Source organism: Oreochromis niloticus, linkage group LG16 (assembly GCF_001858045.2).
Source record: "Oreochromis niloticus isolate F11D_XX linkage group LG16, O_niloticus_UMD_NMBU, whole genome shotgun sequence".
Taxonomy (NCBI): Eukaryota; Metazoa; Chordata; class Actinopteri; order Cichliformes; family Cichlidae; genus Oreochromis; species Oreochromis niloticus.
The window spans coordinates 35,071,912-35,096,306 of NC_031987.2; the positions used below are offsets into that span (position 1 = coordinate 35,071,912).

The 24,395-nt window shown below is 40.8% G+C and overlaps 1 protein-coding gene and 1 long non-coding RNA gene across 7 annotated transcripts; one reads left to right on the forward strand and one right to left on the reverse strand.

Annotated features, from left to right (window-relative positions):
- Positions 1-4,569: 4,569 nt before the first annotated feature.
- LOC109197508 (uncharacterized) lies at positions 4,570-6,958 on the forward strand. The gene is made up of 3 exons (XR_002058561.2): positions 4,570-4,978; positions 5,285-5,877; positions 6,346-6,958. It is a non-coding gene; the product is annotated as an uncharacterized LOC109197508 (long non-coding RNA).
- A 5,558-nt stretch (positions 6,959-12,516) lies between these two features.
- LOC109197343 (uncharacterized) lies at positions 12,517-21,109 on the reverse strand. 6 transcript variants are annotated; one of them, XM_019352313.1, is made up of 7 exons: positions 21,097-21,109; positions 19,728-19,784; positions 15,752-15,925; positions 14,670-15,630; positions 14,380-14,547; positions 14,053-14,148; positions 12,517-13,604 (listed from the first exon to the last, which is right to left on the reverse strand). In XM_019352313.1, the coding sequence occupies exons 4-7, from the start codon at positions 15,624-15,626 to the stop codon at positions 13,290-13,292; spliced, it is 1,536 nt and encodes a 511-aa protein (XP_019207858.1). In that variant the 5' UTR covers positions 15,627-15,630; positions 15,752-15,925; positions 19,728-19,784; positions 21,097-21,109; the 3' UTR covers positions 12,517-13,289. The 6 variants fall into 6 exon arrangements, with proteins under 6 accessions (XP_019207858.1, XP_019207857.1, XP_019207859.1 ...); XM_019352312.2 differs by lacking the exon at positions 21,097-21,109 and adding an exon at positions 20,098-20,195; XM_019352314.1 differs by lacking the exon at positions 21,097-21,109 and adding an exon at positions 20,045-20,063.
- Between the last annotated feature and the right edge of the window lie 3,286 nt (positions 21,110-24,395).

The window sequence follows — 24,395 nt, forward strand, 5'->3', positions numbered from 1 at the left end:
ACATTTAGTTTGTAGTGAGTCATTTTGGATTCATTTGAACTTTATTTTCATGTTGCACAGCACTGTAATTAAGGACATTGAATATATGTGAAAAAGCTTTGGTTTTGAAACCCTGTGTAGTAGCTGCTCTGGGGCTATGCAGTAGAAGGTGCAGGTGTTTATTCCTGCAGTGACTATCGTTCTTCAGCCTGTAGAAACTATCACACATCCAATTTTGTTAAGGTTGGCTGTGTGGCAGGCAGGCAAGGAGGAGTGGTGGACCCAAAATGCAGGACTCAGACTCAAGGGATGAACTCAAAATACTCAGCTTTATTTGCTGGCACGGGAAAACGAGCATACAAAGCAAAGCAAACTAAACTAAACTGGGAAACAACAAACTCACGGGAAACACAGGGAGATCCACACAGCATGAGGGATGACGTGACACTGACTCAAAGAAACACAGGGTTTAAGTACACTGGGAAGTAACGAGGGGAATGAGACACAGAAGGAGGGGCGGGCTGGACGGGCTCCTCGGACCCCCCAGCAGGAACAGACGGCTGGACGGGCCCCTCGGACCCTCCAGCGGAGGCAGGTGGCTGTGGCTGGACGGGCCCCTCGGACCCTCCAGTGGAGACGAACAAGGGCTGGCGCAGTTCTCCAGAACCCCCAGCGGGAACAGAAGGCTGAACGGGCCCCTTGGACCCTCCAGCGGAGGCAGGTGGCTGTGGCTGGACGGGCCCCTCGGACCCTCCAGCGGAGACGAACAAAGGCTGGTTCGGTTCTCCAGAACCCCCAGCGGGAACAGAAGGCTGGACGGGCCCCTCGGACCCTCCAGCGGAGACGAACAAAGGCTGGTGCGGTTCTCCAGAACCCCCAGCGGGAACAGAAGGCTGGGCAGCTGATGCAAAAAATATAGCCCTAGAATAAATAGTCCCATGGCCCAAAGAAACAGAAAAAGTGTCCTTTTCACTCACCACAGCCGGCTGTTTTGACATCCCGTAGTCCGGCTGTGGGGTGACACGCCGGTGGCGCGGCCGCTGCTTCCTCCTCGGTGATGGCTCCAATGGGCCAGGCAACTCCAAGATCGGCGGGCTGGGCAGCACATCTTTCTCCGAGTTGGGTAGGTGAGCGGTAGCAACAGGGGGATGCAGATGAAGCTCATTAAGGAAAAACTCCTGTATGAGTGGGTGAAGTGAGTCCAAAAGCCAACGGAGACCAGAAACCAGTCGCTGTAGCCGGTTCGCTACAGCACGCTGAAATTCCTCCCCTGGATGATTCAGCCACAGGTCACATAATTTTTCCACTGAATAAATTATATCCTCCCTGAGCTCATTAGACGGGGCGAGTGCTGCTGGGTCCATGTTCTGGTTGTGTCGTTCTGTTAGGTGTTGGCTGTGTGGCAGGCAGGCAAGGAGGAGTGGTGGACCCAAAATCCCGGACTCAGACTCAAGGGATGAACTCAAAATACTCAGCTTTATTTGCTGGCACGGGAAAACGAGCATACAAAGCAAAGCAAACTAAACTGGGAAACAACATAAACTCACAGGAAACACAGGGAGATCCACACAGCATGAGGGACAACGTGACACTGACTCAAAGAAACACAGGGTTTTAGTACACTGGGAAATAACGAGGGGAATGAGACACAGAAGGAGGGCACAGCTGGGAGAAATCAGAACTAACGAGACAAGGAAGCAAAGCAGGACACATTCACATAAGACCCGGACCTTCAAAGTAAAACAGGAAACATAACACAGACTGAACTTAAAGACACAGACTCACAGGCAGGCACTGCAACAGAGGGAACAGAGACGTGGGACCAGGGCAGACACAGACACTGACTGGACACGGGGATATAGCAGACAGCAACTAAGGATTACACAGAGACATAAACCATAAGACATGACTGTAACAAAAACCCAAAGACTAGAAATTATAAATAATATAATAAACCCAAAAACCCTGAGTCAACGACCCAGGCATCCTAACAAATTTGGACAGATTGGTTAATTTAGTCGAGCTATTGCATATGCACATTTTACTTCAGATACAAGCAACTGAAGACTGCTTCAAACCAGCAACCTGTAGGTTACTAGGCAGCCCCTCTAACCTCTGATCAGAACTTCTCAGTATGGTTTATTATACAAGGCACTAGTACATATATATATATATATATATATATATATATATATATATATATATATATATATATATATATATATACATATGTAGTTATTATTTAAATACACCAAAACCTGCAATCCATAACTACTACCACTCAGCTGTGAATAAGCCTTCAGCTCACTCATTGTGTCACCTGTCATAATGTCAGGCTGGCTGGACCCATAAAGCAGAGTCGGCAAACAGAAATGTTTACTTAAGTGAATTTAGTTATAATAGAGGAGAGTGAGGAAAGGACTGTGGCTGAGGGAGGGAGAGTTCTGAGGAGGAGAGAATGAGAGTTAATGGCTGCCCGGGAAGAGAATATTACAGGTTACGTGTGAACTGAACCAGAGCTAATCTTACTTGAGTTTCTGAGGTGGTAAGTATGGGGGGAGTACTGGGTTGGCAGGTGAGTTTCCTCAGAAAACGGGTGGAGAGGAGGAGGCAGACTGACCGTGGGTCATGGCATCCAGAGGTTCACTTGGTGGTGAGGAGGAGGAACAAACAGTGTTCAAGGTTACCAGATCATAGGTGAGTTGAATCTTGAGCCAGCAGGGTTCAAATGGGAATCTCAAGTGGACAGCCAGGAGGAACACAGGAAGAAAAGGGACAAACAAGAGTTCGAACAGCTAACCAACCAGTGAGTTACGCAGAGATCAGGCTCTAAAGTTACCATATTGATACGAATGGCCTTGTAGGAACCCTTGCACCACCTGTCCTGCTTATACCTGAAGTCTGGTAAATGAACTACCGACAGCTGAAGATAGGTTGGCCCACGACAAAACACCCCAGAGACCTACAAGACCAACAACTACACCTGAGGAAATTAAAAGAAAAAGGAGGAACAGAAGCGGAAAAACAAACCCACTTCTGTCTACTACACATGGATGTGTGGATGATGAGTTGGAAAGAGTGAAAGAAACAAAATCATTGTCATTTTTCTGCAGTAACAAAAATGATAAGAGACAGAACTGTTAGCAGCTCTGTCATGCATAGTGGTCACTGCAGAGGACAGATGTGCCAAAGATGGAGTGTGGCTACGCATCAGCCACTTGAATAGACAGCACCTCGTAACATCAGGCAGTCGCCTTGTTACAAGCCAGTGTTTAAGAGCAGGAAAGATGACGGCATCCAGGACGGCTGATGTAACATCAGTATGTCGAGCACCTCAGGAAGGTCTTTTGCTGATAAAGAGACTTTAGAGATCAGGAAAACTTTTGGTTTCATACAAGGAGATAATTGCAATGCATCATAATACTAAGAGCTTTGGTGTGGTATTACTTTGTTTGTGTCAAAGGAATCACTTCTTTGTCTCTTATTGCACTATGCAGTACAAAAGACTGTCCTATTTTCCATGGTTAAGAGACATACATGTTACCAGTCCATCCATTTTCTTCCAATTGTCCAGCTCCAGCTGTCTAAGCAGAGAAGCCCAGACCTCATTCCCTCTGGCCACCTCCTGAGTCTCAAGCTCCAGCTGAGAGATGTAATCTTGGTCCTGGTTCTCCTCCAGGCTGAAGACATAAAAACTGGTGAGGACCAGATCAGTCCCTTCATTTAAACAGCTATAGGCTCAGCTGCTGGGGGACATCCTGTGAAGGACTGAGCACTCCCTTTTTTAACTTGTCGTGCATTTAAATGGCAGTATTGATTTTAGCTAACTTTTGTCTTTTGTCTCCTTTCTTTTCTTTCTTTTTTTTGTCCTGTTTATTTTCTTTCTGTTTTTCTCTTTTACTTGACCCCAAAACCTATTGGGTAGATGTGTGCCTCTCCATGAGCCCAGTTCTGCTCCGTGTTTGCTCATGGGATCATGAGATCATTGGGATTCTCTCTCTAATATTGTAGGCTTATTAGCTTACAATATAAAACACCTTAAGATGACGGTTGTGGTCAACTGGAGCTGTTGAAATAAAATTTAACTGAATTCACATGCTCAGAAACCGTGAAGAAGACGTGTCAGAAGGCAGCCTAATCAAATGACAGAAGCACATCAGTAGCTTCTTTCAGTGTGTTGGAGCAGCAGCAGCTCTACTCTGAGCCCCTTTGGGATTACCGAGCTCCTCACACTATCTAACGGTGAGCTTGGGCACATTTCAGAGGAAGCTGGTATCTGCCTGTTTTTTCAGTCACTACCTGCTTTTTTGTATTATTCATTTTTGGCTGTGTCAAAGGAAAATCGTGTATTTTGTGATCAGCTAACATGAAATGTATTCTTTTATTGATCATTAAGCACATGTCTACGTGACTTTTCACCTAATAACTTTTGACATGAACTCTTCTGTGATAAACAACTTACAGCTTCCTCTTTCTGTTTTGGAACATACAGACTTAGAAAAGGGGAACCTCAGCTCTGACTTCTGAGAATAACTCTGTTATCTTTGTACACACACACACACACACACACACACACAGAAACATCTTGTATAAATAAAGAAACGCGGACGGTGACAAAGTGCGAGTCCATGAGTGTCTCCTGTGCGAGTGCTCTGTGACCGTCCTTGCGAGTGAAAGAACTGCAGTGTTTTGTGTTTTCTAACTCAGGAGTCTTGGCTGAAGAGAGAACAGCAGGGTGATTTAAAGAAATCCCCTGTCATTTAAATTGGTCCTTCGAGCCTAGCGATGGAAACAACAGACACGTTTCTGTGACTCCAATAAGGTCTGACTGCTGCATCCTGACGTCGTGGGTAAACCAGCACCGAAGTCTGTCGACAGCCCTCTCCAGGTAGAGGTGAGAGTCCTGGAACGTTGAATTCGGGTCCAGGCCGGTGATTTAGTTCTGGTCCACGACATTGGGATCCAGATGACCTGAACAACCAGCAAAAGACGACTGAGGGTGAGCGTGACATAAAGGTGTATTGTTTTTAGATCAAGATTTAGTAGAATTAAAGAGGGTGTGGAGACTATAAATACAAAGAAAAAAACAAAGAGTTCGATTAGTCTACAGGAACAGGAAATATGTGTGCCTGTGGTGTGTCTGTGACAGGAAATCGTGTGTGTAACAGGAACTACATGCCCATAAAAGGAGCTGACTGTGTCAAGACAGCTCACAGAGAGAAACAGACGAGTTAAACTCTAAGAAGATGAAGTGAATGAATGTTTTAAGAAAAGTGATGAAAATGGTTTTAATTGTATGCTTTAGTGTGTCAATACAGGTGGATTTCTCTCAACCTGGAACCTTGAGTACAGCGGCAAAAGCATAGATTAATTGGGAAAACAAGCCACTTTTTGGCTAAAATTTTACAGCTTGACCTCTCACTTTGTCCCGACCCTGAGAAGAAGCTCAAAGGACAGTTAATCTCCTGATGAAGACCGACAGAACATCGTGGACTTGAAGAATTAACAGCAGGCAAAAGACAGTGCAAATGAAACAAGTCTGACTGACAACTGCAACAGCAGAATGAAAGAAACCACGTGATGAAAACATGCACAAGGAAACTGCAGGCTGGTAAAGAACAGTGTCACATGACTGTTCGAAGGCACTGAACATGATATTTTGCCAGGCTGGAACTTAACTTAAAAGAAGAATACTGAAAGATCAAAACAGAGAAGAAACAGACTGTGTTTGTTGGAGCTTTGAAGGCCACACAAGGACACTGTAAAAAAGGGACGAGGACTGATGGGAGGTGAAACAGGACAAGTTCGAGTGCAAGAATACAGGATATGATTGGATTGAAATTGAAGGCTGAACTCACGATTGTTTAGAGATGTCCACCACATCACAAACAAAAGAAGGTAAAAATAATGACAGAAATAACTGACAACTATATTAATGAATAGACAACACATACACAAATTGTTATATGTGAAATTATTTTTGGAAAGAGTCAGAAGTGAGATAGTTTGAATTTAGAACTCAGTTTTTTTTCCCTCACACTTCTGCTTTGTTTCTGGCAGCAGTTTTTCTTTTTGTGTCCTGACTCGTGTGTAAAGCCTTGATGCCATAGGCAATTTGTTTTTGTTTAAGTTTGTTTGTTTTGTTGCCTTGAAAAACAAATTTGTGATCATACTTGTGGATCACAATGACACATAATGATTAGGCATATGATTTACTAATGTCTGGTTTTAGAGCGGTGAGCTATGAGCTGTAAGCAATGCAAAGTTTTTTTCCTAACTTAAAAGTTTGAAATATGTAAGATGTGTGAGTTCTTTGAAAAAATAGAAATGACCTAAATGCCTTAAGTAAAAATGTAGTGTTCTCAGGTGGTAACTGGCGTCTCACTACTGGCAACGGCTCTGCTCATCACACTATCCACCCAGGAAGAAGGAAGAATTCAAACTCTGGACAACTGGACAAAATGTACTCAACTCACTCTTCCTGTGGGCAGGAGTTGGGAAAACGTGCTCTCAGAAGTGAGATACTGGACTATAGATTTGGCTTGTTTCTCAAAGCATCCTGGAAGGTCAACGAGGGACAAAACCAAGAAATAGACGCTCTCAGAGTTGCTGTGATGCAACATCGTGTAGCACTGCACATGATCCTGGCTGAGAAAGGAGGATTGTGTGTCTTATTCAACACCACATGCTGCACTTACATACCAGATAATGTACATTCTTCAGACATGACTTCAGATTTTAAAGAGACCGTTGATTGTCGTTGGACTTTTCCTGATTTTATTTTGTTTTCTTTATTTGAGTTATTCCTTGTTTAAAAGCTGTAATTTCACAGATGATAAGTTTATCATTCACAGCATACGCAGATGTACTGAAATCAATGAAGATCATGAAGACTTCTTTTCCTATTTGACAGATGAAGATGAAGTGTAACTAATGATGTAGTAACTGAGAATGTGAAAGACAAGTAGTTACTCACTGATGAACTGTACATTTCATTTCGTGATCAACAGGAGGGAATGTCAAAGGAAAATCGTGTATTTTGTGATCAGCTAACATGAAATGTATTCTTTATTGATCATTAAGCACATGTCTACGTGACTTTTCACCTAATAACTTTTGACATGAACTCTTCTGTGATAAACAACTTACAGCTTCCTCTTTCTGTTTTGGAACATACAGACTTAGAAAAGGGGAACCTCAGCTCTGAGTTCTGAGAATAACTCTGTTATCTTTACACACACACACACACACACACACACACAGAAACATCTTGTATAAATAAAGAAACGCGGACGGTGACAAAGTGCGAGTCCATGAGTGTCTCCTGTGCGAGTGCTCTGTGACCGTCCTCGCGAGTGAAAGAACTGCAGTGTTTTGTGTTTTCTAACTCAGGAGTCTTGGCTGAAGAGAGAACGGCAGGGTGATTTAAAGAAATCCCCTGTCAGGCTGTAATATTTTTAAAAATAATTTCAGGCATAACAATAAAAGTAATGTTTTAAATAGTAAAATACACTGTTCTTTCAATGGAATATTTCTTAAAAAGAACATGTCTGGTTGCCATAATGTATGAAAATGGTTAAATGGACTATAACTATGTGTGAAAATACCCACAGGTTGTCTAAGGAAAAGAAATTTCCTTTGGTTTATAAAGACATCTCTAAGAATGATACAATACTGAGAATACAATGATTTCACACTTTTTTCACATTTCGACACGCTCTCATCTCAGCAGCTTTTTTCTAAGCTTTGGAGGATTCTGGTGTCTGATGATGCAAGTCCTGGCAGGCAGGAACGGCAGCTGTAAGAATCCCCACTGGGAGGTGTGTGTGTGTGTGTGTGTGTGTGTTCCATTTCCTATATTGCGAGGACATGTCATAGACCCCATAAAGCTGTGCTTGGTGTTGGCATGATTCATAGCATCATTTCTGCAGATGTAATTTTCTCTCTCAGTCTGATTGGCTTCAGAGTGTTCTGGTTATAAACTGGTTACCATAATTCCCTAACACATGAAAAATGCCCAGTGTGAAGGTGATCAGGAAGGGCATCTAGCGTAAAAATCTGTGTAAATCAAATATCTGGATCCATCTGCTCTGGTGACTAAATTAACATAATGTTGAAACTAGACAATGAGCCTCTCTGCTGTCATTAGCTGGTATCATACATGTGCCACAAAATTTGAGAAGAAGGAAAGTATTTTGTGGCCTCCTACTTTCTGCTATGTAGCCAGGACAACAATCCCTGAGTGTGCAGTGTGCTCATCTTTTTTCACTCCTGTGAGTACACTGTGTGGGTACTTGTAATGCACTTCATAGTGTCAGCACAGATTAAGCATTAGAAATAGCTCATTTAAGCATGGAGGTATGCAAATTAAAGCACAGGTAATCTCTCTAACACCACGTTTCTCCCACTGTGGTGTTTGATTTGGAACTGCAGGTTCTGACCTGCATCTGCAAAAGTTAATGCATTTCATTGCTGCTCTCATGATGGGCTGATCAGATAATTGCAACATAACAAAGGTTACAGGCTGCTGGTAAGTGGGACCTCACCTCTGTGCTGGAGACTAGAAATGCCCTTTTACATATTATGAAATATTAAACTATTACTAATATTTTAATAGAAAGATTGCACAAAGGAATAAGTGATGTAATGTCTTCCGAAGCGATGGAAAGATGATAATTTTCAGGAAAGTGTGTGTGGAAGAGGTGCCTCCTGCCGTTCTCTGTGTGAATCCATTGCTGGTTTTCCTTTCCAGCAGAATGCTTATCATCCAATTTGTCATACAAAAATGTTCTTGGACACAGCAACCCGTACATCTACACATGCTCATTCTTACTCACAGCATCAGTTTCATAGCTTGTTGTTTAAAATTCCTCGGCCAAAAAATGTCCTCCAGTCTTACCGTGTCATGTTGGCAATGATGCACACATCAGCATGTTACGAACACAGTGTGTCCTGTTTCTGGACACTACCACGTTTGTCTCAAATTAAACACAGTGAGTGGCACGCTTACTGGAAGGGAAGCAAGGTTTAACTGTGATTTCACGTGAGAATACAGGCAACATCTTCAGCCTTTACATATAATTCAGTTCTGCTATAATTTAGCCCACATGAAGATGGACGCATGGTGATGGACACGTGGTAATGGAAACGTAATGATGGACGTGTGGTGATGGACACATGATGATGGTCATGTGATGATGGACGTGTGGTGATGGACACATGATGATGGTCACGTGATGATGGACACGGGGGTGGCTGTAGCTCACGAGGTAGAGCAGGTCACCTACTGATCGGAAGGTTGGTGGTTCAATTCTTGGCTCTTCCAGTCTGCATGTCAAGTATTCTTGATACTAACCCCAAGTTGCTCTTCGATGCATCCATCGGAGTGTGAATGTGGTTAGAATGCACTAAGTACAGAGAAAGTGCTTGTGTGAATGTGGCATGTTGTATAGAGTGCTTTGAGTACTCCCAGAGTACTCAAAGCACTCTATACAACATGCCACATAGAAAAGTGCTATATAAGAATCAGTCCATTTACCATGGACGCGTGATTCTGGACACTACCACTGTTGTCTCAAATTAAACACAGTGAGTGGCACGCTTACTGGAAGGGTTGCAAAGTTTAACTGTGGTTATCATATGAGAATACAGGCAACATCTTCAGCCTTTACATATAACTCAGTTCTGCTACAATTTAGCCCACGCGATGATGGATGGTGATGATGGACGTATGGTGACGAACTCGTGATGATGGGTGGTGATGGACGTATGGTGATGAACTCGTGATGATGGATGGTGATGGAGACGTGGTGATTGACGCATGATGATGGACGCATGGTGATGGACACGTGGTGGTGGACATGTGGTGATGGAGATGTGATGATGGACGCATGATGATGGATGGTGATGGAGACGTGATGATGGACATGTGGTGATGGAGATGTGATGATGGACGCGTGGAGATGGACACATAGTGATGGACACGTGATGATGGACATGTGGTGATGGACGCGTGGAGATGGACACATGGTGATGGAGACGTGATGATGGATGGTGATGGAGACGTGATGATGGACATGTGGTGATGGACGCGTGGAGATGGACACATGGTGATGGACACGTGATGATGGACATGTGGTGATGGACGCGTGGTGATGGACACATGGTGATGGAGACGTGATGATGGATGGTGATGGAGACGTGGAGATGGACACATGGTGATGGACATGTTCTTCTGTCACTGTCTGAAAATGTTTCGTCAGCTAAACATTGGCTTTCTGCTTACCCAACAGAGCAACCTAGTGTGAAGTGTCCAACATTCAGCTTTCTGACCTTGTGAACGTACCATCTACTGAGTCAAATGGACAAACCTACATAGACAAAACAGATGAAATATCAGTACGACTCAACAAGGAATGATTGTTTTTGAAACATTAAACATTATAAAATTTTTGCATCACATTTTTTGTTTTCATCTTTTCTTATGACAATGTTTATTTTTCTTTTTTCTTTGATGCACGTTTTACTCAGTTATAAACAATTGACAGCTGTTTCTACAAAACAGTATAACAAAGCAAAGGGAATATGCAGCCATAGCAACAACAGTCCAGAATATCATACATATATAGAAAAACTGCAGATAGTGTGATTTGGTTCATTACTACATTATCACAGTTGAAAAAGCAGCAGAAGCTTTGATTATGTAGTTATTTCACTCCAAAGAGAAGAATATGAATGGCTGTACAGACTCAGGCCATAAGGCCACATGTTGGTTGTAATGACAGTGTTTACATTTATTATTTTTTTAAATATTAAAAAATATTCAAAGTTGCTTTATGAAGCTTCACAGTTTATTAAACTTAGAAGAGACATTGAGCACAAGCAAACCAAACACTGGTTCGATTGTAGAATAGAATAGAATAGAATAGACTAGAATTGAATTGAATAGAATCCAACTTTATTGTCATTGCACATGTCAGAAGTACAAGGCAACGAAATGCAGATTGTGATCTATCTTTGGATCAGTTCCTTTAAAATGGTGATAGAGGTTAGAGTGCACATTTTCAATGGCTGTTCAGTTTAATACCAGAATGAGTTTTACTGAAAAGTACTCTAATTATAGTTACTTTTTGGACTGTATCACATAGCACTTTTCTATTCTTACTGCTCACTTAAAGCCTTTAAAATTGGACAGTCTCTGTTTTCAGGCTAATTTGTCTCTCCTGTTCTTGCATGTATAGCCAGTGGTTTGCACCTCTAACATTCATTAATGTTAATACATTCATTAATGTATTAACATTAATGAATGTGTCTCTTGACTGGAATTTGTTATACTCTGTACAGCCCGATCCGGCGGGGAGATGTGGGAAGCCAGATCGGGCGCCCCCCTTCCGGCTCTCCTCTCTGCTCTCTCCTATCTTGTCCCATTTGTCTTACTTCTCTCCATCACCTTTTCTATCCCTTTGAAGAAGTTACGCTCCATAAATGTTAAAGAGGTAAGTATTACTTTTCAGTTGCAGTGAATAGATAGGAGAAAATAAACTGTAGAAAACTAAACAGCAGAAAGAAGAGAAATAACAATTTAACACAAACCAGTGACACACTCCAGGGCCTGATCAACCCTGGCAGGGCCTCCTTGAATGAGGGTGTCTAGTGATAATGGCCGAAGCACCCAATGAATCCAACGTCCACTACTGACGATGTGCTCCAAATTTTAATATGATAATGTAGATCAGATCTCTAATCCCTAAACCTAACCAAGGAAAAATGGCAGATTAGCTTGAGTAAAAGAACGAAAGTTGAGGCACACAACGATGTGTGCCGCTGGTAAAGTTTCTGGGCTGCTTTTCCTCATAACAGCCATCCCTCAAGTTTCTCTCCATTTAAAGCAATGCATTATCAGGGACTGTAACATCTAGTCCTTTTACGGAATCACTACATGATCATTTGGTTCTTTGGTTTCCTTTTTTCCCCCAGCTAGCGAATACGCTCTTTCTTTTATACAGAATAAACACAAAGCTTTCAGACTCCTTTACCTGCAATATCTCTTTGGACTTTTTATTAACAGGTCCAGTAAAAAGCTAACAAATGCAATTTCAACACTTGAAATCAAGTCCATATCTTTAATTAATTTGTGACTTCACCTAGTCATGAAACTGCTTATATGTCGATATGGTACCTTTGTCCCTGACAACGCTCAGTAAAGATAAGGGTACCGCACTTTTTTACATCCGGCAGATCTAGAAGAAAAAGTCATGTTCTGTGTGAATTTATAACAATATTCTAACACACACTGTAAACCCGAATAAGTTACAAGAACTCAAAAAAATTGAGGCAATCGATTGCCTCAATTTTTTAAAGTTGATCAACTTAAAAGTCAAATTTTTCCAGAACATAAAAGTTTGGATTACATGGTACTTGTATTTTTTGAGAACGGTCAACTCAAATATTTGCAGTTAATATGACTTAAAGTTTCAAGTTTACAAATTTCAAAGGAATAAGTTCACAGAACTGATAAAAAATAAGTACACAACCACAACATTTTTATGTTAACAAAACTCAAATGTTTATTAGTTTGTGTTGTCATTATTTTAAGTACACGTTAGTCAAATATGTTGACTACTTGATACTTAAAAACATGTGACTCAAAACTTAAAATTTTTGAGGCAATTGATTGCCTCAATTACACTGAGTATTGGTAACTTAATATGCAAAAGTCATAAACATCTGCCATTGAACAGTATCTTGCCTGCTCCCTTTTAGCACATTATGTTGAAATTAAATACATTTTTTTTTTAAATTAAATAAATTAAAAATAATTAACAAAAACATTTATAAATTAAAATAAGTAGACCAAAAATTGTTTAGTCAGGAAAACTGAGTAATAAAAAATGATGCCAAATAATAATAAATAATATCAAAATGTGCTTTTGGCTCTCTGGCTAATATCTGAATAAGGCAACAGGGCAGCAATTTGAGTGAATTACAATGCTATTTGTTTTACATTAACCAGTATCAAACAGTGAAATTTAGGTCATCTTGCACAGCCCACAATGTTTTAGAAATAGTATTACGAAAAACATTAAAACATACAAAACATTAGTGTTGCTTTGCATTATGTTAATGAGAACAAAGGCACGTTGTATAGTTTGGACCATTGACTGTTTTCTACAGTCAATGGTTTGGACCTATTGGCTGAACACCTGTAGAGTAATGCAATAACGTTTTGAGGCATTATTTAGATAAAAGGAGAGAACTTTGAACTAGCCTTTTATAATGCTTTACCCTGCATCCTTCTTTCAGATGAGTTCCTACATAACCAAGTCATTCTTGAGGGTCTGTAACCTGGGTGACAGTTTACCACTTTCTAGACCAAGTAAAATCTTTTGAGTAAATTCTAAAGTGTTGGTCAGGGCTTTGGGGTAGCTGAGGTGAAGTGCATAGATCAGTCCAAACATTACCAGGAAGGCTTCACCAAATCTGGGGAGACTGACCACGGCATCACTTTCAGTGACGACAGAGATTTTCACAGGTTGGTAGTGAACTGGACTTGTGGTGTCATGGTCACTCATGACAGTGAAGAGGGCCACTTCAACACCATCAAGCTCCAACTCATCAGATTCGTCCTGAATGAATGAAAAAGAGATACTAATCACAATCTAACCCAAGAAATACAACAGACGACATATAATTTCTAATTTTACCAACTCCCATTGAGATCCAATACCTCTTTTACAAGGGAGACCTGGGTCTCACTGTAAGAGGTGAAAAACAGAAGGTCCATGTTCTGCACACATAAATCAGCTAATTCACCAGAGAATCAAGTGGTGTGAGATAGACTGAAACTAAGCTAAAGGAAATACACAGGAAAATGTTTTACTAAACATCTTATCACTTTCAACAAAACACCAATTCAGTTCATTCGTAGTGAGGAGACAGAAAAGACCATACATGGAAACCGTATGGGTAGACTAAACAAAGGTAAGTCCAAACAGTGCATCAAAATACATGTTTGTACTTTGATGCACTGTTTATATACACAGTAGTATCTGTTAGATACTTAAGGACACTCACAGTGCAGGTTCTGAAAAATCCAGAGACATCCTCACGCAGATAGACAGGAAGGGCGTGGAGAACGGTAGTGCGCTTGGTGTGGATATCATGGATTTCCTATTGCCAGATAAAAACAGAATTGTATATACTGGTGAGTTTACTGAACAACAACAACAGTCAAATCAGAACATATGTCCACAAATAACCTGTTCACATCTTTAATACAGTCAGACAAATAGCAAACACAAAGTGGACTAATAGTAAAATTCAAAAAGCTCATTTAAATCATTGAACCTGTCCAATGTTCCCCTGGTTCAACCTATGAAATGTGTAACAATCTATTATTACCTGTTCATCCTGAATTCTTAGAATTTCAGCCAGGGCATCTGCTGTCTTCCCAGTTTTTGATGCCTTCTGTCTGAATAAGGTCATCAGTCGAGGAAGATGGCGGTCAAGTTCAGCGTAGAATGTATTGGGCAGGTTCTGATTTGTAATCCGCTCAAACTCTGCATACAACTACAGCAGAAGGACAATACAGTTCAATTTGAAGAATCTCGCACACCTTTATAAAGCAGCAAAAAGCTGCCACATGAGTAAGAATTACAATTTTCATTTTGAAGAGAGCTGATCCATATTACCTCAGACTCCATTTTTAGAGCAGGCCAGAGGTCCAAGAGCTCCTTCACTGGTGGGCAGGACATCACTATGGTTTGTCTGCGCAGGGGAAATGTGGTCTCCATCAACTTTCTAATGAGGGGCAGGTTCTTCTCAGCCTTCTTGACTTCTTCAACAATTGCTTGCCTCAACTGGTCAAGGCTTGAAGGATCCTTTCCTTGGGGAAAGTTTGGTAGGAAGTTGACTTCTGCTCGCTTGGGTCTTTTAATGTTGGAATGTGAAGGTTCATTATCAGGATTACTTCTACTTCTTTTTCCAGCATTAACAGTGACCTCCTGACATCCAGCCCGTCTCATCTTGGTCCTATAATTGCCCATCTTAAACTTGATGCTATTTTTCCATCCATTCCAGCCAGTCTCAGATCCTGCTTCCTTCAAGCAGGGATGTTTGGCTACAAGAGCCTCAGCAGCTTTTGCAATCTCTTTATCACTTGGGTAAGCCTTAAAACTATACATAGTAGATGCAAGCTTTTCTAAAATGTCGTGCTTCAGGTCTCTAGTCAGCTTAAGGTGTCTGTTGCTCCTCTCATATTCAGCATTTCCATGTTGAAGTTTCAGTTCAACATCAAATGCAAATGTGGGAACTGGAAAAGGACCTTGAGGCCACCTACTGAGACGTTCTGGAGATGACACATCTGAAAGTAGATCAGTAGATGCAGTAGAGCTGGAGTCTTCTGAAAGTGAGATGTGCACAACAGCTTTTTCTGGCAATTCCTCAATGTCTGCAAGGGAAGTAAGTTTCCTGTCAAAGTCTGGATCTTCATAAAGCAAACTGAAGTCAAGGTCGATTTCCAGCTGTTCTTTTATAATCTTGATCAGTGCATCAACAGAGGCTGGTCGTGAGCTGAGTTTTAATTTTCTAGCCCGGTCTGTCTCAACAACACGAATAAGCATTGGTTGTTGGGGAGGTGCAGCTGCCATTGTACTAATGAAAAGACAAAATCAGGATGTTAAAAGGTACGATATAGAATATATTAATTGCTCAATTATACAGAGAGTGAATACAAACACAATAACTGATAAATAAAAGAAAAATTCATTATTACCTGAACTCAGTTCTGTCTCACTTGAATGAACTGCTTGGGGGTCAGCAGCAGCGAGTCGTCTATCTTGTATGCCGAGAGAGGGACTGTATCATTGAGATCAGACTGCAGGTGGATTGACAGGCTTGTGTCAGCAGTTGACAGCTCATAGGACCGCAGATGTTCAACATACCAGGACTCATAGTCACAACACAGAAAAGATACATTGTGATTCACAAGGTAGATCTGTTTTATTTTGCTAAATTTAGACAGTCCACCACTGACTCCTACAGACAGAAACATTCCACAGACATAAGCTGTGTCCAAATTCATGGGCTGCATCCTCCTGAGGACCCGGCCTTCGCGGTCTACGTGGGCCGGGTCCTCAGAAGGTCGGGTAGGCTGGAAGTAAACGGCTGTGAAATTGGACGGTCTAGCCTTCTGATTAACGTCACCGCTGTCTCGGTGGAGTTTAATAAACTTGGCCGTCTGCTCCTTGCTATTTAAAATATAACAGGACACTGGCGTAAATTCTTGACCGTCTCATACTTCTGTTTAATCAGTTTTCTGTTTGACGTTTATTCAGTGGTGTAAAAACCAAGGAGGAACCCACCCGGGGGATTAATAAAGTTTTATTTTATCTAATCTAATCTAATAACTTTAATCTCAGCCAAACCGATTTACTCACGAACAAATAAAACACTGAAAAAAGTCAAACAATAACATTTTTAGGTTGTCTAAGTGACTTATATATTACGTTTAACCCGAGTAGCGAAAGTCGGCGGTGATCTGAAAATGATGTGCCGGGAGTTGTGCCGTTCTCGGCGGCTTCAGTGACCCTCGAGCTATCGGCTAGCTATCGAGCTGGTGGGTAACAGACGTCTCCGAAAACGTCGAAGCACTTTTGCAAATATGCGATACCTTGATAAACCGAGCAGATATTTCAAGTTTACACACCCACATTCTCGCCTGAAAATATGTTAAAAGTTTATTTTGTGACCCAGAAGGATTAATAACAGTAATTTTAAAACTTAGTAGCGGCCGCCATTGCCGGAAACTGGATTTTGGCCGGGCCGCGCTATGAATTCTGCGATATGGTGGGCCACGAAGGACACACCCGACCCATCCTTCAAATTCGGGGAAAAGGAGGACGCATTCGTCGGCTGCATTTGGAGGAGTCTACGAATTTGGACAGCCTTCGGCGCGTCGCTGTGACGTAATCGGTCTACAAATGCGTCCTCAGGAGGATGCAGCCCATGAATTTGGACACAGCTATAGTCTTTGCCATCAATGGTCACCTTTGATGTCTTGTAGATTGTGTCACTAGTTGTTTGTTCTCTAATGTGTGCTTGAGCAACCTCTGGTAGAGCTGAAACCAGAACAGAGTCAACCCTGGATGCCTGAGTTTTTGGCTTGAAAAATGATGGCGCAGCAAGATGATATGTCATCATGTGTTGGTGTCTGATTGCCATTGTCTTCAAAATATTTTTGAAGTTTTGAGTGTCACGCACCACTCTTTTGAAAAAGCGGTGCTTGGACTCAAACCGCATGGTCCAAACGTGCAGCAGGGGCCCAAAGCACTTAACTAGAGCAGGATAATGCTCCACGTAGTGATGTTTAGGACAGAGCCTAACCTCAGGGAAAACCTCTAGCAGTGCCTCTCTATGATCACTGATTTTGCACACAAAGTAGTCTAAGGTTTCATCAGTAAATGATGGGCACAATGCTAACTCTACCACCTCTTTCAGCTCCATCAAAACTGCCCATACCTTATCATCCTCTGGTACTACACTGCCAACAAGCAATGGAAGAAGTCGGAGCAGAGTGGCATTTTCATGTCCATTACCTCCAATCGTTCCTCGAGAAAGAAACATTTTGGGAAGGGGCTGAGGTCTATCCACTTTATCGGTGTGCTGATATGGGAATGATGTAATCTTGTGATTCAAATACTCCAAAGTGAAGTACTTCAGCCGGATCATCTCTTTAACACAAAGAGAAAGCTCCATGGGAACAATACCTTCCAGAAGATCATGGAGTATATCTGGAGGAAACCCCGTCATTGTGTGGAAGTAATTCAGGGACTCACGCAAAACACAGCCACCTTTAACACCAAAGTGGCTGCTCAAAGTGTCACTTTCTTGAACGGTTTGTACATGTAGGTCATGGCTGGCTTCGGTTCTCTGAGGAAACCTTCTCTCTCTGACTTCAATTACTTAAAACTGTTCAATTGAGCCCATACAGAATCTGCAAACATGGCCTGCTCTAAATGACTCTACAAAGCCACCTAATCCATGAGCAGCCAAATTGTCAGCAGAAACACAAAAGATGGTGCCTCTGACATTCTGGCCAACTCTTTCAATGAAGACACCGTCTTGTTCCAGAGTACGAACATCACGCAGCAATGGAGCAAGTACAGTTGCATATCCATACATGTCTGTCACTTTTACCAGTATTGCTAGCTGTATAGCATGTAATGCTGTTCGGTATTTTGGTGGTACATTAGCGAGGACCCAATATACAGCGCAAAGTTTGTGAATTTTGCGTGATGTGCCAAGTGGATTGGCAATTTCAAGCTCATCAATATATAGCTGGAGTGGTAGGATGAAATCCCCTGTTGACAGTAAGTCATTTTCAAGGAAATGAGAGCCATCAGAGCATGATGCATATTCACCAGATGCAGTATTTGGTTCAGTAATCTTCTTAAGAATGTCTGTGTTTTTAAACAACTCTTGAATCATTGAAAGGATAGGAACATACATGCTGGTATGTCCAGGTTGATCCAGCTGATACTCCACTGGCATTACACAAGGGTAGTTGCACTCAATAAAGGTTTTTCTGCGCTTGGTTGAACTCAACTCAGCACCTTTAGAGGTTGATGTAGACAGAACATTGCAGTCCATGACAGTGGCAACAACTTCACTCAGTGTAGGTTCTGCAATACTGTGACCGTTTCTCTGCAATATGTCACTAACTGCCTCTTTGATCAACGGCTCAGATAAGGAGAAGGTCTGATTCAAGTGTTCTACTATTTCTTGAGTAGCCGTGTTTGAGACATGGAGGATAGCCTGCATCTGTAGGAATAAGGAAGACACATTTTTTTTAAGTTGATTTCTTAGACTGTCAGTGTCACACTGATCATCATTCCCCACTTCCGTGCTCTGGTCTGGGCATTCTTCATGCAAGTCACTAGCTACTTCAGAAATACTGGCTTGGAGATTATGGGGATCCTCACTGACAATATCACTTTTAAAGTCTGTTGCAAGACTTGCTTGGTGTGCTCTACTTTTATGGGAATTGAATGAAGAGTACACATTTGTGCTATACCTACAATCCTTATATGGGCATGTCACTGTTTCATGATTTTTCAAATGCTTTCTGAGATGACTGAAAAGGCCTGTTTCAGAAAAGGGTTGCTGAAATGTGCATAAAGGGCATTTAAATAACACAGGCCTCTGACTCTGCTCTGCACAACTGCTAAGTTGTGCTGTATGATATCTTGACAAATGAGTACTCAGTGCATTAAGTGTCTGAAATGTACAAATGCAATCAGTGTAGAGGCATGGAAGAGGGCTGATTCAGGAATAGTGGCTGTGCTGCAGCCTGTAGTGTCTAAATAACTGTATTCTGGAGGTGAAGGAAGCTGCGCACAACTTACACTGCCAGATCATGTTGGAAACAAAACAGAACTCCCTATACTTACAACTTAATATAACAGTTAAGTTATATTAATAAGTGATAAATAATAACAATAAATGAATTACTATTAGCTCACAAAGACATGGTCATGGACTACAGCTAACACTGCTTTAAAATGGCAACCTGTTTTCCTAAAAACAACTTGTTTTATATAAGAATCTATAGGTGGAAAATAGCATAAGTAAAGTTGGTTTAGTAGTTAGTTTAACATATTTTTAAGACAATGAGAGAGAGAGAGAGAGAGAGAGAGAGCGAGAGCGAGAGAGGTGATTTGGTAGAAGAATTCACAAACAAAATGAATTACCTGGTATCTTTATCACATCCCCAGTTCTCTTCCTTGACTCTGTCTTAATTCTTGAAGCTGGAACAGAGAGATCCAAAGGCATAAACTGATGAACAATTAAAAAGCATCCAAACGGTGACAAATTATAAATACTTCCATTTATAATTTTTCCCTGTTAATGATCTTTTCATTTAATCCCCAAAGTGTGAATGCATCTCTAGTCAAGATACTAAAGCCATCGAGCAAATATTACAATACTGAAGAAAAGCAGCAGCACTTGAACTTTAACGGCATGGTTAAATAAACAACAACACCATTTCTACAAACTAAAGCCTTACTGATGAGAGGTTCCCCCAAACATATGTTATTTGAAATTATTTAATGTGCATACACAGTTAATGTCAAAAATGTCAGGCTCCTCATCACTGCTTCTCTCTCCGAACGATTCTGGTTGTTTTGATTGACAGGTTTGTTTTTTAGGACTTTAGTGATCCAAGAGTGCCAATTGGTTGGCAGAAGTTGATTGACGTGATACCACTAATTAGGCAAAGTGAGAGGAGACGATGCGTGCGCCATTGGCCCTCTAACTCTGGCTTGTGAACAACGTGGCTCGTCAGAGCAGGTGTATTAGAAGGATGAGTTTCCCGATCATTCTACGGCATAAAGTGACTGATATATATAAAAAACACCTATCGAGACCGTCGCTCAAACGTCTAATACACCTGCACCACTTATTCGCACATATAGTTTAAAATATAGCGTTTCTAACAAGAAAACGGCTTGAAAGCACTCTCACTGCAGACAGGTATCTCCGCTGTGTAACTGCAGAGACAACGGGCTTGTTTGGACCCAACTATTCTGAGTCATGAGAGGGGGTTCCAAAATTTAGAGAGATTAAAACACTTTGTTTCATACTAGGCGACCGGGCGCCACCTCTAGAACAAGTCGTATCTAACTTTTTAAACAGCCTGCGACCAGAGATGGGCAGTAACGCGTTACTTGTAACGCGTTACTGTAATCTGATTACTTTTTTCAAGTAACGAGTAATGTAAGGGATTACTATTGTAAAAACGGTAATTAGATTACCATTACTTTCACGTAGGAACACTGCGTTACTAAAACCGTGATTTTTTGCGAGAACGTCTCATGACAGTGACGTAAGCGAGTGCGACGTTCGTGACAACAGCTGTTTGCAGATCGTGCGGGACAGAGTGTAGCGTGCAGCGTTTAAAGCGTGGAAGTACTGACCTTATTTTGAGTTTGATTCCATAAAAAGTGACAAAAACATTAGTGTCCGTTATGCGTGGGAAGAAAACTTCTTTTTACAGCGAAAAAACCCCTAAACTTCCAAGCAAGCACCGAGTGTACTATGACGTAATGTGAAACTCACAGAGAAACTCGCGGATTCTTCCACTGACCGCTGCAGCACACCTGCACCAGGGTAAACCTCCGCCTACCCCAGTTCTGCTTTACAGGTGAAAATAGAGCAACAGGACCGCTAGTCTTTGATTTTATTTATTTTCTGCTGTGTTTTACTTGCATCTATTTGAAAGAGTGAGTGTAAACACAAAAAAATATTTTATTTTATGTGCTGGAATGTGCAGAAAATAGGTTTAAATGTTAAACAAATTTCTTCCAGTCAGAGAATGTTGCATATAATTAAAGTTTTGCTTGATGCATAAAGTTAAAAGATTAAAACTAATAAAACAAGTTTTAAAAAGAGACGTTTCCATTTGATTACATTTTGTATGATGAATTATGCAGAAAAAGTAGAATTGGGCTGAAAGATCTATCGCTTTATCACCTATTCAGGTTGTAAATCGTGTTTTTAAAAAGTAACTAAGTAACTAAGTAATTAATTACTTTTGAAAATAAGTAATCAGTAAAGTAACGGGATTACTTTTTGGGGGAAGTAATCAGTAATTAGTAACTGATTACTTTTTTCAAGTAACTTGACCAACACTGCCTGCGACCCTCATTACAACAACTTAATGCTAACTCTGCAAGCGCAAAGTTTCCTTCAGGGAGAGCAGCAAAGCACATAAAAAACACGGACCCGACATTTCTGCTATTCTTTTCGACACGCACCCAAAATACAACTAAATATTCGTATTTTAACAATAAACTAATATCAACATTGAAAACTTACTGTACACTGAAAAAAGAACCAACTTAATTGAATTGTTTCAATTGGTAACACCTAATTTAATTAAGTTCTTTGAAATGAAGTTAATACATTAGAGTGCACAACTGATTTATCTAATGTATTAACTTCATTTCAAAGAACTTAATTAAATTAGGTGTTACCAATTGAAACAATTCAATTAAGTTGGTTCACCTATTTTCTTTTTACAGTGTAAGTCCAGTGATGCTAGTTGCTGCCGTTACACTGAAAAAAAGGCCATGTTGGATTTACTTGATTCAATAGTGGACATCGGTTGCACACAAATGTTTTGCTTTGGCAGAAACTTAAACAGTTGAGTTCAATCAACACAACTTTTTCATATTCAATAAACCTGTGCATTTTGTGTTCATAAAACGCGATTGAAACATGTTTAGATGAAGTAAGTTGAGCTCTTGGAATATTTTAATCCTTCACAATTTTGTCATTTTATTTCACTTAAATACAACATGTTCTCTTCATATTATGTAATGTTCAACAAAGTCTAGATCCTGGTTACCATAAAAATTGAATGGATGTACAACAACTACCATCCTCCTATCTTTATCCTGGTTGCAGGGAAATAACCCTGAAGTGATAGGTTACAAGGCAGGGTACACCCTGTACAACTCATAAGTCTATCACAAACAACCATTTGCACTTACATTGACAGGTAATTTAGAATCACCAATTAACCTAACTCTAACAACTGCATGACTTTTAACTGTGGGAAGAAACCAGAATACCCAGAGAGAAACCAGTGCAAACTAGCCAGACTGTGGATTTGAACCCAGGATCTTCTTACTGTGAAGCAACAGCACCAACCACCATGCCACCAATCCAGACTTAACAAAAGCAGGAAAGCTATGATTTCAAGGCTTGATGCAGAATTGTTTTGTACGTTTTTGTCCTTGACAGGTTAAACCACAATAAATAGCAATAGCATACACGTGGTGTGTGTATAATTGTCTGCCTCTTATAACTCCAGTGATTTTCCTGCAGTTTGACATCTCGTGCGATCTTGTGAATTTCATGAGTTCAGCAACTAACCACTCTGACTAGATTGTATCAGGTCATCTCAACAAGAACAAATTAAGTTGTTGAATTTCGTACAGATCCTTCATGATTTAATTACGTTTATAGAAACATGATATTATTGTGTTTAAATTACAAGTTAGACTTTTTTAATGTAACAACTAGAGATGGACCGATCCGATATTACGTATCGGTATCGGTCCGATACTGACCTAAATTACTGGATCGGATATCGGCGAGAAATAAAAAATGTAATCCGATCCATTAAATATCAAAAAAGCAGCTCACAAAACTTGCGACACGGCGTAACTCGGCTCATAACCGTAGCAAGTTGCAGCAGTATGGGTCATGTGATAGAGCGGCTGTGTGTATTTGTAGCCTCGCTACCAAACCAGCATTTAATCTCCGAGGAAGTTATCCCAGAGAGAAGTAAAGCAAGTGTGCAAGTTCATCTCTGAATGTTTGTAAAGCATTCCCGCATTAAGCTTAACAACCAATATATGGAGCGACTGCCTCTCTCTCTCCCTCCCTCTCCTGCCGCTACTTCAATCGTGAAACTGCTTAACGATCAGCTGATCGGCTTTTTTGTCGCGAGTCCGTCTCTCTTCTTTGTTTTTGGCCCACTTTGCACCAGAAAGAGGAAACCAGCGGCTGAACAACAGCAGCACGTTTAAGCTTGATAAGCTGTTGTTAGAATTTATTTAATATTACTTTCTACACCAGGATCCTTTTCTATGTAGCTGACGGCTGGTAACTGTGCAGGGGCGGATCTAGCAAAGTGCAGCCAGGGGGGCCGATAGGGCATGAACAGGGAAAAGGGGGGCACAAAGACATACTTTTCTTTCTTATTCTCATTTAAAATGTCTAGCTTTTAATAAATAATTATCTGAATCTTACACCCAAAGTTTTAATCTGATGTAAAATGTATAGAAGTCCATTACTGTATATAGTAACTGTTAAGTCTAATATACTCTAGTAAGCTATAGTACTTTTCCTTTGGGAAGGTACCATCTGTGCAGTCTGCAATTCTGTTGAAGAAAGATGTTGAATCTATTTAATTATTCTTGAAAAATAATTTATTTCTGTGCATTTTTTTTCGCCCTGCATCAAATTAAAGTTGATTACATCGATTAAGCATCATGAGGTGGAGGGTGGGGGGTGGTTCCCTATTAGTTAGGTTGCTTAATATTTCTGCTAAGTACTCTTTAAAATACCAGAATAGGGAGGATGGAGTAGGTTTAAGTTTATTAGATTGATCAGTGTTGCTGAACTATGAAATATTTTGGGTGCAGTGTATTTTTTACATACAGGTATAACAGAATAGCTTTAGTGTTGTTGTTTATTTAAACTTGAGTATGAACTTATACAAAATGCAGCAAGATATTAAAAAAACAGTTTTATTGATTAAAAAACCACACTATATCGGATTCATATCGGTATCGGCAGATATCCAAATTTATGATATCGGTATCGGTATCGGACATAAAAAAGTG